Here is a 16,393-nt window from a genome sequence, read left to right on the forward strand (position 1 = left end):
CTAGTGCTTTTTCTCTTCTGCCTGAGTGAGTTTGTTTTCTTTTCCACTGTTTCTTTTGCAGGGGTTCAGCTGTTGCAAAAATAATTGGTGATAATGTCAAGAAACTTCAGAAATTTGCCTCCACGGTCAAGATGTGGGTCTTTGAAGAAACGGTTAATGGGAGAAAACTGACAGACATCATAAATAATGACCATGAAAATGTAAAATATCTCCCTGGACACAAGCTGCCAGAAAACGTGGTGAGACTTTGGTTAATTCTAAAAGCTACATTCAGCTGAGTTAGCACTTGGGACGTGGGGAGATGGGAAACCTGCTTCCCCGGTCTCCTGTTCCTCTCTACCGCCAGGTTCATTGCTTGGTCTGTTTTGCTTTTCCTGACTCTGAACGTGGGCCTTGTGTTAGTTTGCTGGAGCTGCCATAACAAAGTACGATAGACTGGGTGGCTTAAACAACAGAAATTAATTTTCTCACAGATCTGGAGGCTTCACGTTGTCTGGAGGAAGAAATTTTCCTCTACCTTTCTGGTTCTTCTGTCTGGTCTGAGAATTAAGTTGACATGAGACAGATTAACAGGAGAAAATCAAACAAAAGTTTAATAACATGTGTGCATAGGAGAGACCCTGGAAAACTATGTCATTCACCAAAATGGCTGAAGCCCTCACCTTAAATATTATCCTCAGCTAAAGACAAAAGAGGATATTGAAGGTGGGGATAGTCAGTTCTGGGAGGTGATGGGGAAAGCACAGTAAACAAGGGTAAGGTGGTTACGCAGATTTAAGTCAGTGCCTTCCCCTTTCCTGAGAGTTTCTAGAGATTTGGTCCTCCCAGCTCTTCCAGGTACTTGGAGGGAGACCCCCCTTACAAATGGAGATTTCCCTCATGAATCTAAATGTTTCTTACAAAAGGGCAACTCCTACTTGGTTTTCAGTTTCCTCCTTGTCTGCTGTTTCTTAAAAAACAACCACCTTAAAATAATTAATGTGCCAGGGCTTCCCTGGTGGCGCAGTGGTTGAGAGTCCGCCTGCCGATGCAGGGGACACGGGTTCGTGCCCCGGTCCGGGAAGATCCCACATGCCGCAGAGTGGCTGGGCCCGTGAGCCATGGCCACTGGGCCTGCGCGTCCGGAGCCTGTGCTCCGCAATGGGAGAGGCCAGAACAGTGAGAGGCCCGCGTACCGCAAAAAGAAAATAATAATAACAATGTGCCAAAGAGGCATATTTTGAGGTGGCAAAATCTGCTCCCCTACAAAGCCCAAGATCAAGGTGTTGGTAGGGTTGGTTCTTCTGAGGCCTCTCCTGGACTTTTCTTCTTCCCGTGTCTCCAAGTGGTCCTCCCTCTGTGTATCTGTGTCCTAAGACAGACGCCAGTCATGTTGCAATGGGGCTTACCCCAGTGACCTCATTTTAACATAAAAACCTTTACAAATACCCTGTCTCCAGATACAATCACATTCTGAGGTACTAGAGTTAGGACTTCAACATACGAATTTTGGGGGAACACATTGCAGCTCATCACAGGCTACTTTCTTGGCATTCAGAGTGGTGGTCACATCAAAGCTAGAACTGATCATTTTGCCTTTGTCTTGTGTCTCTTGGTAACTCCCTAGATACCTGTTGACGAAAAATTAATCAGTCGGTCTAAGAAAGAAGTAGAAATTTTATTCGAGCCAAATTGAGGATTATAACTTGGGAATAGCATCTCAGTGTTGAGAACTGTTCTGCCCATTAGAAATCAAGGCATAGTTACATAAGTTTTTTGAGAGAGGGCTTTATGTTAAATGAATTACTGACAGTTCATACAATCCAAATCTGTACAAGATAAAGAAGGAATGTTATGTTTAAGGAGTTGTCTCCTTGATGCTAAGAGAATGTTGCTCTTCATGGTTGAGCAGGTATTTCCGACGATGGGGAAGGTTTGGTCCATGTGTAATGCAGATACACAATGCACAGTAGAGGGGAGAGAGGAGGCCAAAGGGCAAAGAAAATTTTTTTTGTTTAATTTTTTCTTGTCTTGCCACAAAATATGAATTTTATTTCACATACCCTTTCTAAGCTCATGGACTTTGGTCCATCCCTAGGCCAGCTAATGCACTGGTGAAACCGTGCACTTCAGATTGGGACTTGAACCCACATGCCGGGACTCAAACCCAGCCAAAACCCACAGTCTTCCAACTGAGGTCACACACCTGGTTTCAGGACTTAACGAAGCTCAGGTTCTTGATGTCTTATCGCAGAAAGAATTCAGTGAGAGACAAAGTGAAAGGTAAGAAGTGGGTTTATTCTGAGTGGCCCACAGAGTGTGGGCCATCTCAGAAGGTGAGAAAGGCACCAGGGTATGGGGTTGTCAGTTTTTATAGTGGTGGGTAATTTTGTAGGCTAATGAGTGGGAGGAGTATTCCAGCTATTTTGGGAAGGGGCGGGGATTTCCAGGAATTGGGCCACTGCCCACTTTTTGATCCTTATGGTCAGCCTTAGAACTGTCATGGCGCTTGTAAGTGTGTCATTTAGCTTGCTGATATGTTACAGTGAGCATATACTGAGGCTCAAGGTCTGGTGGAAGTTGACTTGTCCACCATCTTGGACCCATTTGGTTCTGATCTGTTTATGTCATGTCCTTGGGCTATGTCGTTCTTTCAGAGGTTGTGCCCTGCCCCCTTCCCTCCTGTTTTATTGGTCTGTAATTAAAATCAAAGTCAAGACCTAAATTACCGAATAAGATTGGAGGAAATAGAAAATGGGAAGACTGACAGTTTAAAATTCCAGCTTATTAGGCCTGAGCAGGAAAAATCTAGGTTATTGCCTGGCCTCATTCCAGTGACTTGGAGAGGAAGGAGGAGGTGAGCCTGAGAATGAAAATGGTGACCGGGCTGCTCATGTGAGTGAAATTCGCGAACTCCTGTTCCAGAGTCACCCCTGGATGGCTTTCTGTAAGAGTCTGTTTGAAAACCAGCCCAGGTGGCTGCCTGACTCCTAGCAGGGGAGAGATTTGTTGGCTGATGAATGCCAGCAAGTTTGGAGATGCAAAGACCTTGCTCACTGAGGATTTCCAGTTGCCTTTGGCTACAGTGTTCGTTGGTGTCAAGCCCTGTGCAAAGTAGTTTACATATATCATCATGTTACCCGAAAACTGGGTTTACCTCTTGGATTTATTACTTGGAGCAAGTAAGGAGAACACCAAGGATCTTTCCTAAAGCAGTGTCTCCCCAGCAACAAAACTGGGGAAGTTTTTTTTTGGCAAGAAGTAGGTTTATTAATATAGGACGCTTGTATGAGCGTCCTGACCCAAGCGGTCAGGCGAGGGAGCTCTGCCCTGAGGATTAAGTGGGCTACAATTTTATAGTCAAAGGAAAGGGGGAGGGGAAAAATTGGGGAAGTTTTAAGCTAAGGGAACACGCATACTCATGAAGGGGCTTGGGTGGTGGACTGAGTCCAAGCTAAAGTGGATTGAAAGTTACAAGGGTCAGGAAAGGTCAACATCATCATTCCTTAGGTTCCAGTTGATCTGGTGGTGTTTAAACCGGAGGCCAGTTTAAATCCTGCAAACTGCTTAAGATAGTGCTTTAGGCCAGTCTAACTGGGAGTCTTTACAACTGATATGTTATCTTTGCTGTTGTTACTTCTCTTGCCTGATAAGTTTGTCCTTTTGATCATTAATTACTGAGACCTGTTCAAAGGCAAGCACTGTGGTTCAGATCACAAAATGGCTTAGGCCAAAGATGGCTTCTCTTCTGTCAAGAAAGCCATGCCTTATTCTCTTTCTCCAGGGAACCCCATCCCTGTCTTGTTACAGTCTCATTTAATTTTCTCAGTGACCCTCTTAGGTTGATGCTATTAGCTTTCTTACTGTGATGGTGATTCTGATTTTATAGGGGAAGAAACCAGGGCTCAGAGAGGTTAATGAACTTGCCCCAGGTCACAGAGCTGGTGGCTGGCACACCTGTTCATGAGCCTGCTGCGTCATGGCCTTTTAGACAGTGATGACTTGATGACTTCCCTGTGTCACTGCACTAGGGCTGGGCAGCGTTTCCCTGCAGTTACTCCTGGTGCAGTAAGTGGCGAGAGGAAGGTTCCCTAGGGTTCTGAGCTGGGCAGTTAAGTTACCCAAGTATCTGATGGAAAGAGTAAAGGTGCCGCTATTCCCGCGGCTCTGGAAGGCCTCTGAGGTCATCTCTAAACATGCTTGGTGCAGACCATTCCTCCAAGCTTCCCTTCTCATACCTGTCGGGATCAATTACTCCTTCCCTTCTGTAGAGAGTTCCTTCCACTCTGTGTGGATCACTCTGTACCCCCAACTGCCCCAGGCATGTGGGCTTGACTTTCTGCAGTTTCGTTCTCCTAAGGTTCCTAGCGTAGTGCTCAGGGAACGTGGGGGGAGGTGAATCTGCCAGATGGTTCTCTGCCTGCACAGAGAACAGGGGAGCAGGGGGGAAGGAGGGAGTCAAGAGCCACGTCCCTCAGAGCATGGCCCATGACTGACTCCACCCCCCACCTCCCCGGGTACCCAGGTGTGGACGAGGGAGGAACTCTGCTCCCAGATAGTTGATATCTGAAGCCTTGTAGGCTCATGACAATTAGTGTATCAGTTCCCTGGACTGGACGTTTACATGGTTTCTGGTCATTTGCTGTTATAGACAATGCCCCCAGGAAAGGCCTTGTCTCTGTCCCAGGGATGGCATCACTGGGTCACAGGGATGCATCCTGTAATCTGCCAGATGGCATCACTGGTTTCCAGCGTGATAGTGAAACTGCACAACCCAGATTGGGACTTAAACCCACTGTCTTTTAATTAAAATCATACACCTGGTGTCAGGACCTACTGAAATTCAGGTTCTTTATGTCTCAGCTCAGAAGGAATTCAGTGAGAGACAAAGTGATAGGTAAGAAGTGGATTTACTTAGAGAGATACACATTCCGTAGACAGAATGCAGTCCGTCTCGAAAGGCAAGAGCACCCAGGGAGAAACACACTCCACAGACAGAGTGTGGGTCATCTCAGAAGGCCAGAGGCCTCGGGGTTATGGGGTTGTTAGTGTTCACAGGCTGGCTAATTTCATAGGCTAATGAGTGGGAGGAGTATTCTAACAGTCGTGGAGAGGGGGTGAGAATTTCCAGCAATTGGACCCCACCCACTTTTGGGCCATTTATGGGGGGCCTTCAGTCATGGTGCCTGTGGGTGTGTTGTTTAGCATATGCTAATGTATTATAATGAGAGCTTAATGAGGCTCAAGGTCTACCCGAAGTCGAATCTTCTGCCATCTTGGGCCTAATTGGTTCTAACCTAACTGGTTCTAACCAGTTTATGTTGTATCCTCAATGGCTGTGTCCTTCTTTTAAAGGTTGTGCCCTGCCCCCTTCCCTCCTGTTTCAGTTGTGCCCATCTCCACACACCTAGTGGGGTTTGAGAACTCACATCCTTCCACATCCTTGCTGGCACTTGGTAGAGGACACCCAGGGTATTGGAAAGTTTTATTTCTTAAGCTGGCAGAAGTTACACAGGTGCTTGATTGTTTGTTTTTTCTTTGTGCTTTCTAGATTCTAGAATTTGTATATATGAAATATCTCATAATAAGTAATTTTAAAAGTTGAACAGTGGTGAAGCATGGTGGTGATGGGCACACCTTGGAGTCGAGGGCCTGCTCTGAGTGAGCCTGGGCAGCCCCCCTCCTCTTGGTAAGATGGGCCCCTGTGAGTAGTTTCCTTAGCAGTGCTGTGAGGAATAAATGAGATGATTCACATAAATTGTTTAGTGTTAAGAATCTGTTACAAAGCTAGAGCTTTGTTTTTGTTGGTTTTTAAAAAGATTTTATGTTTATTTCAGAGTTTTTTTCAAATACCTCATTCGATCATTTAAAAAGTCAACTAGTGTTAGATCAAGACCGATTATTGTTACCATTTTTTAAGATGAAAAGCCAGACATAAGATTAATTGACTCAGAGCGAATGTGGATCTAGAGCTAAAAAGCTGGCTTTACTCATTTCTGTCTTGTGGATTCAAGCAGAAGAGATGTGCTGCATTTCATCCACGTCCGATTGTTTTTTATGACGTCTGCCACTTCTGCTGATTGAGACTCTGAGTCATCCTTGCTTGGTGCCCCCGGACTGCTGCCCGCCTGACCCTTCTCCAGGTCATCACGTGCTCATATGTGACCCCTCCACAGGGGAACCTTCTGTAACAATGACATCACCATGTCATCAACTTCGCACTAAAAGCTGGGGCAGTCTAGGTTTGTGATTTCCCCTTAGACCTGAATGGAAGAACATTTCTTATGTCCTGTCACTGCAGGATAAAAATTGTTGGTCCTGTGTTATGGCTGTCTGTCCAGGGCCTTTGTTTAGAGGAGGTCACCCGGGTAGGGAGCTCTTCTGCCTCGGTCCAGCTTTAACCAACCTCAGTGTGACACCAGGGTTGACAATTGCAGCATCTTCTGTGAATTATAGTTGTCATGGCATCTCATCTTTGTCGTCTTCTTTTTATTTTTCCCCAAGTTTATTTATTTATTTATTTTTGGCTGTATTGGGTCTTCATTGCTGGGCACGGGCTTTCTTTAGTTGCGGGGAATGGGGGCTACTCGTTGCGGTGCGTGGGCTTCAGTAGTTGGGGCTTGCAGGCTCTAGAGCGCAGGCTCAGGTAGTGGGTTTAGTTGCTCCACAGCATGTGGGATCTTCCTGGACCAGGGCTCTAACCCATGTCCCCTGCATTGGCAGGCAGATTCTCAACTACTGCACCACCAGGGAAGCCCACATCTTTGCCTTCTAAGCCTCGCCAGCTCTGTTTTTAAAAACAGCTTTATTGAGATAGAATTCACAGACATACAGTTTACCATTAAAGTGTACAATTAGTGGTTTTTAGTATATTCACAAAGTTGGGCAACCATCACTGCAATCAATTTTAGAATATTTCATCACCTTAAAAAGAAACCTCATGCCCTTTAGCAGTCACCTCTTATTTCCTCCTGTCCCCAGCGCTAAACAACCACTAATCTACTTTCTGTCTCTAGATTTGTCTGTTGTGGACATTTCATGTAAATGGCACCATACAATACGTCATCTTCTGTGACTGGCTTCTTTCACTTAGCATAATGTTTTCAAGGTTATCCGCATTGTACCCTGCATCAGTACTTCATTCCTTTTTATGGCTGACTAATACTCTACTTTATGGGTGTACCATATTTTGTTTATCCATTCATCGGTTGGTGGACATTTTGGTTGTTCCCACTTTTTGGCTATTATGAATGATATTGCTGGGAACATTTGTGTAAAGTGTTCTGTGTGAATATGTTTTCAGTTCTTTTTGAGTATATACCTAGGAGTACAGTTGCTGGGTCTTACGGTAACTGTTTAACTTTTTGAGCAACTGGCCAGACTGTTTTCCAAAGTGGCCGCACCATTATGCATATTCCCACCAGCTGTGTGTGAGGGTTTCAATTTCTCCACATCCTCACGAACACTTATTATCTAACTTTTTGATCCCAGCCATCCTAGTGGGTATGAAATGGTATCTCATTGTGGTTTTGATTTTCATTTGCCTGATGGTTAATGATGTTGATCATCTTTTCATGTGCTTATTGGACATTTGTATATCTTTTATATCTGAAAAATATAAAACAATGTACCATTTGTATATCTTATATATCTGAAATGTGTATTCAGATCTTTTGTCCATTTTTAAAATTAGGGTTGTCTTTTTTTTTTTTTTTTTGTGGTACACGGGCCTCTCACTGTTGTGGCCTCTCCCATTGCGGAGCACAGGCTCCGGACGCACAGGCTCAGCGGCCATGGCTCATGGGCCCAGCCGCTCCATGGCATGTGGGATCTTCCTGGTCCGGGGCACAAACCCGCGTCCCCTGCATCGGCAGGCAGACTCTCAACCACTGCACCACCAGGGAAGCCCTGGGTTGTCTTTTTATTACTGAGTTGTAAGGATTCTTTATTAGATACAAATCCATTTTCAGCTACATAGTTTGGAAGTATATTCTCCCATTCTGTGAGTTTTCACTTTCTTTTTTTTTTTTTTTGCGGTACGCGGGCCTCTCACTGCTGTGGCCTCTCCCGTTGCGGAGCACAGGCTCCAGACGTGCAGGCTCAGCGGCCATGGCCCACGGGCCCAGCCGCTCCGCAGCATGTGGGATCTTCCCGGACCGGGGCACGAACCCATGTCCCCTGCATCGGCAGGCGGACTCTCAACCACTGCACCACCAGGGAAGCCCAGTTTTCACTTTCTTGATGGTATCCTTTAAAGCGTAAAAATTTTAAGTTTTGATATCATTTTTCAACTTAATCAATTAATTTGTGGCTACATTGGGTCTTCATTGCTGCATGTGGGCTTTCTCTAGTTGTGGCGAGCGGGGGCTACTCTTCGTTGCAGTGCACGGGCCTCTCATTGAAGTGGCTTCTCTTGTTGCGGAGCACGGGCTCTAGGTGCATGGGCTTCAGTAGTTGTGGCTTGTGGGCTCTAGAGCGCAGGGTCAGTACTTGTGGCACATGGGCTTAGTTGCTCCATGGTATGTGGGATCTTCCCGGACCAGGGCTCAAACCGATGTCCCCTGCATTGGCAAGCAGATTCTTAACCACTGCGCCACCAGGGAAGTACAAAAAATTTTAAGTTTTGAAATCCAATTTAGATATTTTTCTTTGCTACTAACTCTCTGGATTTGGTTCCTGGCATAGGCCTGCATTCACTGATGTGTCCTCAGTGCCTGGAATAGTGCCAGGCGTTACTTGTGGTTTGGCTTAGTGCCAGGGACAGCAGACGTGGTGAGGGAGAACTAACCAGGCTGCAGAGTTCTGTTTCAGTGCTTTCGGTGGTGTCCTGTGGGATGGAGGGTTAGGCCAAGATAATTAAAAAAAAAAAAAAAAGACCAGTGACTTGGGTAGTAGGCTTGCGAGTATGTCTATTAATTTTGGCTTAAAGGCTTCTGGAAATTAGAATATCAGTTCAGTAGGAGCTTCAGTGATAACTCTTTCCTGCCTGAGTTTAGCTTTTTCATTTTCTTTGGAGGATTCGTCTTCACTGGTGCTTCTCAAACCTAAGTGTTCCTCAGGACCACTTGGAGAGCTTAACAGGGATCACTGGATCCACCCCTGGAGTTTCTGATTCACTGGGTCTCAGGGGAGACCCAGGCATTTGCATTTCTAAGGATTTCCCGGGTGATGGTGATGCTGTTGGTTGAGGAACCACAGTTTGGGCACCACTGGTCTACATAATAAGTTTATATTACTCGTATATTATTGTGGAATTCAGGGGGTTAACAGCTTTCTTTTTTCCCCCCAGAAGCAACCTCACTTACCACACTGGTATATTTATATAAGAATCATCAGGTAAGTTTGTCTGTACCTGAGAATCATTTTTCTGAGTGTAGAGCCAAGGATGTGAATTTCACCTACAATCTTGGCCTAAGTTGAGGTTAGGAGAACAGGAGGAAAGCACAATATTTTTGAACCCCTACTGTGTGCCAGCTGTACTTTGTTCTGTGTATTACTCATGCTGTTGTGTTTAACCTAAATGCTTATTCCCTGAAGAATGTAGGTGAGTTGCCTGTGGTGTCCAGTTAGCTAACTGGTGGTAGAGGTGGGGCAAGATGCCCACACACTGCACAGTGATAGCTAATCCAGGGGGAAACAAAAGAACCTTCAGGCTTGGCCCACAGACTTTACTGGCTCTGTTTTAAATGATTTTAATTATTATTAGTTTCTTTATTAACTTGGACCAAGATCCCTGGATTCCTGGCATCAAGCGGGCCAGCCATGATGCCTTTGTTCTGATTTGATTACCTGTCCTCCTTGCCAATGAAAGGCAAGCCCTTTTCTTCTGGGCTATCTTTCCCAACACATTTCAGGATCTTTAATGGTGGATACTCTCCGGAAGGTTTTGGCAGGTAACCCATGAAACAGGTCAGCGTTTCCAAAGCAGTGTCCCGATTTGGTTCAGGGTAAAAGATAAGATAGAGGCTTAGCTAAAGCTTTAATTCTGAAAGAAGGTATTTGATTTACTGTGTTCGTTGAGGAGAGCTCATTTTGATCCTGTGTAACAGGAATCACGGGCCGTGTGCACCACACAAATGCAGCTCGTGTTACAGGTTGCTTCTGTGGGTTAAACCCTAAGCACTTGGGCAAGGTCAAGGACAATGGAAGGACATCATTCCACGCTGAGTGAGCCCCCAGGCATATTGTCCCAGAGACCCGTCACACCCAACCAACCACAAGTTCTTTGATTTGTTGAGAAAGGAAATGTAAGAGACAGGAAGAAATCCTGGGCTCTCTGGCAGCTTCCATGGGAATATTTTGTAACAGGGGACATAGGGATGGACTGATGCCTTAAAGGTTAAGAACTTATAGGAGGCAGGTAGATTTTTCTGATGAGTAATCTCTTCCACTTATTTCATATCACTGCAGAGTGCTGTTACTTACATTAATTTGAAAGTGCTCTGTGAAATAGCTGTTAGGAAAGGTGATTTTTATCCCCATTCTGTAGGCGGGGTGACTGGTCAGTGAACAGGAGTCATCTGTCCAGGTCCCACAGCTGATCAGTTGCAAACATGGGACACAAAAGTACATCTTTTCCACCTTTTCTGTGGTTCTGGTGTCTTTTCTATCTCACAGTGTCAGGGAAGTACCCTGAAGAGATGGAAAGTGTGTGTGTGTGGCGGGGATGGATGGGGAAGAGGAGAAACAGCAGGTCCAGAGAAGAAGGGTTTTCATTAAAATTCAGGTGGCCAGGCTCTGTATGAGAAGGGGGTCGATGGCAGAAGTCCCTGCCTAGGTAAGGCTAGTAACCCAAGGGGGAGTGCGGGGGTCAGAGGTCTTACAAAAGCTGGTGCTTCTGGCTGGGACCACAGGGAGAAGAACATAATGCGTGTATGTGTATGAACATAATGAGCCTTGCCAATCAGGGACAAACAGAGCCATTGTATGTTGGCATCGGGACTAATGGAATAGAATAAGTAACTGCTTTTTTGGAGGAGGTAAAATTTCCAGATGCCAGGGAACTAATAGGCAGGTAGAGTTTTGGTGATGGGTCCTTGCTATCCAGCCTAGATTACCAACCAGAAGAAGCCCCTTTGAAGAGGAAGGCAGGTTTCCCCCAGCCTTTGGGGGTATGAATAAGGAGGGGGAAGTGCTAAGCTCCGGGTTGTGTTCTGCTCTATGGGGAACCACTTTGTTGCCATTCACATCAGCTTAAGCTGATGTTTTGGGTTATATGGCTGGTTTCAGGTGCGGCCTGAAACAGTGGCTTAAGTGATGTCAGTGAGGCCCTGTTTTCCTCTGTTTCTCTGCCCTGCCTTCATTCACATGGAAGCCCCTTGGCAGGTCTAGGTTCTGCCCCTCACATTTGTAAAATGGTTGTAGCTGTTCCAGATCTTGAACTGTCATCCCGTACTTTTCAAGGAAAGACCCAATAGCTGTTGCAGAAGTATAAGGAAGCAACTCTTCCTCAGAAGCTCCAGCAAACATTGACTCCTATTGTTTTATGTGCCCATTGGCTTGAACAACTTAAGGACCATCCATGGAGCAGGGGAGGGGCCCATTCCACCCAAATTGCATGGTAAAATGGGGAATCAGTAGCTTTTGAAATGAAATTTAGAGGCACTTTTGCTAGAAAGAAGGGGAATGAAGGCTGGGTGGTAAATGACAGGCCTTGCATACCAGCCAAAGGGAGGAGGGAGTGAAATAATGCCAGGTAGATTCCCTTGGGGAATTTTTTCAGTGAGGGAGTAACTCTTGCACACGTTAGTTAATAGGCTAGACTAAGCTGTAAGGAGGGACAATAATGTGACTTTTAAAGGACAAAGGGATTTTATTTCCCTCTCACGTAATAGTGGTCTAGCAGCTTTGCTTCACACCATTGTTCTTGGTCCCATCTTTCTTCATCATTTCTGTGCCATCTCCTAGATCTAGGTTGTCAACTAGCACAAAAGTAGGAAGGGAAAGTGTGGAGGAAGCAGCCACTGTTTTAAGGGCTCTGGGCCTTAAGTGGTGTGCACTGCTCCGTCTCACATTCTGTTGATGAGAACTTGGTCCTCGGCCTTGTGTAACTGCAAGGTCTGCTGGGAAATGCAGTCCAGAGCTAGCTGACCAGTGACCAGCTTGCAGCTCTGTGTTTATGGAGAAAGGGGAGGAGAAATTTTGTCAAGCAGTTGGCATCTCCATCACAACTCCTAGGAGGCTTATCCATTCTGAATGATGTTCCTGTGGCAGATAGCACTTCCTCAGGGAAGATTCTGCATCCGATTCCCTTCATTTTGGGAACCAGGAGTGCTTAATGGGAACTATGTCAGTTTCAGTTAGGTTCAGGTACATACAACAGAAAACCTAAAATAGGGACTTCCCTGGCGGTCCAGTGGTTAAGACCCCACACTTCCACTGCACGGGGCATGGGTTCGATCCATGGTTGGGGAACTAAGATCCCACATGCCATGCCGCACAGCCAAACAATTAAAAAATTAAAAATAAATAAAGGGGAAAAAAAAGAAAACCTAAAATAACAGTGACCTAAGCAAAGTAAACGTTTCTGCTTTTTTTCTCTTAGATAAAAGTCGTTCATCACATCTTTTATTTATTTAATTTTGTTGCCCAACAGAACTTGATTGTAAATAAAAAAGAAATCTGTTATATACTTTTCAAAAAAAAAAAAAACCACGTTTGTCGTAATGATGCATCATGATGTCAGGGACTCTGTTTTGCCATCTCAGCATTTGCTTTCGTCCTCATGGTCCAAGATGGCTGCCTGAATTCCAGCCATCTCTTCACATTCCCTCTGGCAAAAGGAGGAAGAAAGGCCTTCAAAGGCATTTCCTGGAAGTCACACGCAACACTTCCATTTACACCTTATTGGTCAGAACTTAGTCACACAGGACACCTAGCTGCAAGGGAGGTTAGAGATGTAGCCTTCTTTCCTGGCAGTTATGAGTCTCACCCTAAACTGGAGGTTCTCTTGCTGAGGAAGAAGGGGGAGAACAGACATTGGGCAACAACAGGCAGTCTCTGATAGAGACCACATGCCCCTGTGTCCTCACTTGGTGGCCTCACCTCTGTCTCTGGGTGTATGTGTGTGTGTGTATGTGCCCATGTTAAATTTTAAAACCCATCTTTGTACTTATCTGAAGGGAAGAAATCATCATAATAGCTGACATTTAGTGAGTGCCTACCAGGTGCCAGACTCTGTTCTATGTCATTTATTCTTCACAACAGCGCTCTCAAAGTGCTTACATAGGAGAGCTTAGCGTAGGACTGTTGACAGAGGTGTGGGCGGAGTTGAGGGAACCAGAAGGGCTTGGTGAAGTGTCCAGAGATTAGCAGCAGCAGGAAGCCATGGCCACCCCTGAAAGGGCAAGGGAACAGACCAGTGTCACTCCACCGGCCCCACCAGAGCTTAGAGACGTGGAAGAGGGGCTGCCTCAGACCAGGTCAGGAGGTGGAGCTGTAGAAGGAAGCCAGGGCAGCACCCCTGCGAGCCAGGTAGGAGTGGCCCCAGGAGCAAGTCAACACCCTGCCTGTCTCTCCTCCCACCTTGGAGTCCCCGACAGTACCTGCCTTGGGCTGAAGCCACCTGGAAGCCAGAGAGCGAGGGCGCCTGGGGAAACAGCCCACAGAGTGCAGCCTCCTGGGGAGACAGTGGGGCAAAGAATGGTAGAAACGGATGCGGGGGGGTGGGGTGGGGGTGGGTGGGAGAACAACAGAGAACCACCTCACAGGGTGGTTATGACCGCCTTTTACAAGGAAGGGGACCGAGATGGGGAGAGGGTAGGGCACTCGCCCAGCTGGTAAGCAGCAGAGGCAGGACCCTGCTGGCCTCAGATGCACATCTGCACGTCCCGAGTGGGGAAGGCAGCGCAAACACAGCTCTGATTTGACTGTCACTCTGCACAGCGGAGGCATCTGATGCCTGGTCAGCACGTGAAGAGATGTGTTTCTGACTGGGAGTAACCGTGTCCCCCTCGCCCTCGCAGGTTGCCGTTGCGAACCTCGGCGAGGCCGTGCAGGACGCAGACCTGCTGGTGTTTGTCATCCCCCACCAGTTCATCCACCGGATCTGTGAAGAGATCACAGGGAGGGTGCCCAAGGATGCGCTGGGCATCACCCTCATCAAGGTGATGGGCCCTCGCTGCGCCCCGGTTACTGGGAACTTCCTTTCCTCTTTCACCTCTTGGAGATAAGGAGCTGAAGGGAAGTTATGGCTGGTTTGGATTTGTTATTTTAAAGATGCCTGGAAGAGAATCAAAACCACGCCATCCATGAGCCTTGCTCCTCTCACCTTTAGGAGGGGCTGCTTTCTACGTAGAGAGGGTTCGCAGGGGCGGGGGGGCATGAGAGTGGGGCCCCCCAAAGAAAGAACCACCAGCTCTGGAAATCTTGCATCATCTTTACTTCCCACTCCTGGGTTTATTCCCGAAAGAGAGGGTTTTTAGCCAGAAGTCCACAAACCACCCACAGTGGTCCACAGATAGAATTCAAGAGTTCATGGACCTAAATGTGGGGGCGGAATTGCGTTTTTATTCATTTTAACCTCTAACTGAAACAAGCGTTTCCTTCGCTTATGAGTGAAGGCCACAGGCCAGAGTTTCAATGACAGTAGTACTAGCAGGACCTTGACCCTGTGATCAGTAGAAATTACAGGTATTTTCGAATCACTTTACAGTGGCTTCAGATATCTCAAAGTATCATTTATGCTCATCACTACTTGGAAATTATGGTAATTATTATACCTGCCATGACATCTTTTTATAATTACATTGATAACATACATATACTACTTTGTCACAAAATTTTTTTTTTAACATTGATAACTATATTTCAGTATAATTGTCTTCCTGGATAATCTTATGTATTTTGCTTTATGCATATGAAGTCTGAGAATGAGTCCATAAACTTCCCCAGGCTGCCAGGGGAAGAACCCTCTGTGAGACAGTGTGTTCCATAGTGTTCATAGGTGAATGTTTATGAAAGCAAACAGTTCAGTGTCAGTCATCAATAGAGTGGACAGATGAATGGTGGAATACTACACAGTAGTAAATGGGAATGAACCAGAGCATTCATGCAGCCGTGTGGGTGAATCTCCAATGTAATAATATAGCACAAAACAGCACACAGGTGAGCAGTACAGTTTCATTTATAGGTTTTCAAAAATATACTGATATAACTTACTGTTTAGGTGTAGTTTTATGTGGCAAAATGATCAAGAAAAGCAAGGGAACAGGGCATAAAGCATTCAGGATAGGGCTTCACCCTGGCGGGGACCAGGAAACACTAATAATGAGGATGAACTTGGGGAGAGACACAGGGGACTTCAGTGGTGTCCTTCATGTTCTCTTTCTTAACCTGGGTGGTTACATTTTCATTTAATTTTACTCTTTAAATGGTACATACTGTTGTAAATAAGAGAGGTTTTTCAAGTTGCGTATGCCATTGGAAGTCTGAATCTAGGTGACCTATAAAGCACTGATCTCCTGCCTCTTGTCCTTGGTGGTTCGTTTTCCCCTAACTTGCTGACATCCTTGCAGGGCATAGACGAGGGTCCTGAGGGGCTGAAGCTCATTTCTGACATCATCCGAGAGAAGATGGGCATTGACATCAGCGTGTTGATGGGAGCCAACATTGCCAATGAGGTGGCCGCTGGGAAGTTCTGCGAGACCACCATCGGTGAGGGCCACCTGGGGAAGGGACGTTGGGTGTCTTAACAGGCACACTTTCCATTTCTGGAATTTTCTGTAGTGGACTCTTCCCTCCTGCCCTTAACATTCTTGGGGTGGACATTCGGTGGGGTGGGAATTTTATGTAGGAGGCCATTCTGTGGGACTGAAGCGTTTCAGTAACCTCTGGAGTGAAAGTAAAGCCAAGGAGACCATGTTGACCTGCTGTGATCCAGTAACGCATTATCGAGGTTAAACACAAAAACGCAAGGGTACTTGTACCAAGAAGCAGGTGGTTACATCCATGGTGGGGCCTTAGAAACCCAGCTTTTCTTTTCTTTTCTTTTTTTTTTTTAAACAACAGGAATTTATTTATTACAGTTCTGAAGGCTAGAAAGTCTAAGATTAAGGTTTAACCAACACTTTTCTATGATGAGGGCTCTCTTTCTGGCTTGCAGACAGCTGCCTTCTTACATGGGGGTTGGGGAGTGGGATCAGGGAAAGCAAGTTCTCTGGTACCTCTTCTTATAAGGGAAACCCAGCTTTTCTTTACTCACAAATGCCAGGATCTGGATCCTCATTAGATTCCAAGGAGATCTAGCAATTAATGGGAATGATCCCCACTTTCAGGTGAATAAGCCCAAGGCCCAGAGAGTAAGTTACCTGCCCCAAGGTCACACAGCTAATATAGAACCCAGGTGTGAACTTGGGTCTCCTGTTTCTTGAAACAGAAAGCTCTTCCTAGTCTTACACATTGGTGTTGTGAAAAT

At 46.0% G+C, this 16,393-nt stretch overlaps 1 protein-coding gene across 1 annotated transcript in view; it reads left to right on the forward strand.

Annotated features, from left to right (window-relative positions):
- Window positions 1–16,393, forward strand: part of GPD1L (glycerol-3-phosphate dehydrogenase 1 like) — a 57,977-nt gene that overhangs the window by 12,554 nt on the left and 29,030 nt on the right. Inside the window, exons 2-4 of the mRNA XM_007464915.1 lie at window positions 62–239; window positions 13,944–14,084; window positions 15,495–15,633. Of these exons, the coding sequence (XP_007464977.1) occupies window positions 62–239; window positions 13,944–14,084; window positions 15,495–15,633 (458 nt within the window). The remainder of the gene's footprint in view (window positions 1–61; window positions 240–13,943; window positions 14,085–15,494; window positions 15,634–16,393) is intronic.

The sequence above is a fragment of the Lipotes vexillifer genome, unplaced genomic scaffold (genome assembly GCF_000442215.2).
Source record: "Lipotes vexillifer unplaced genomic scaffold, Lipotes_vexillifer_v1.1 scaffold1934, whole genome shotgun sequence".
Classification (NCBI taxonomy): Eukaryota; Metazoa; Chordata; class Mammalia; order Artiodactyla; family Lipotidae; genus Lipotes; species Lipotes vexillifer.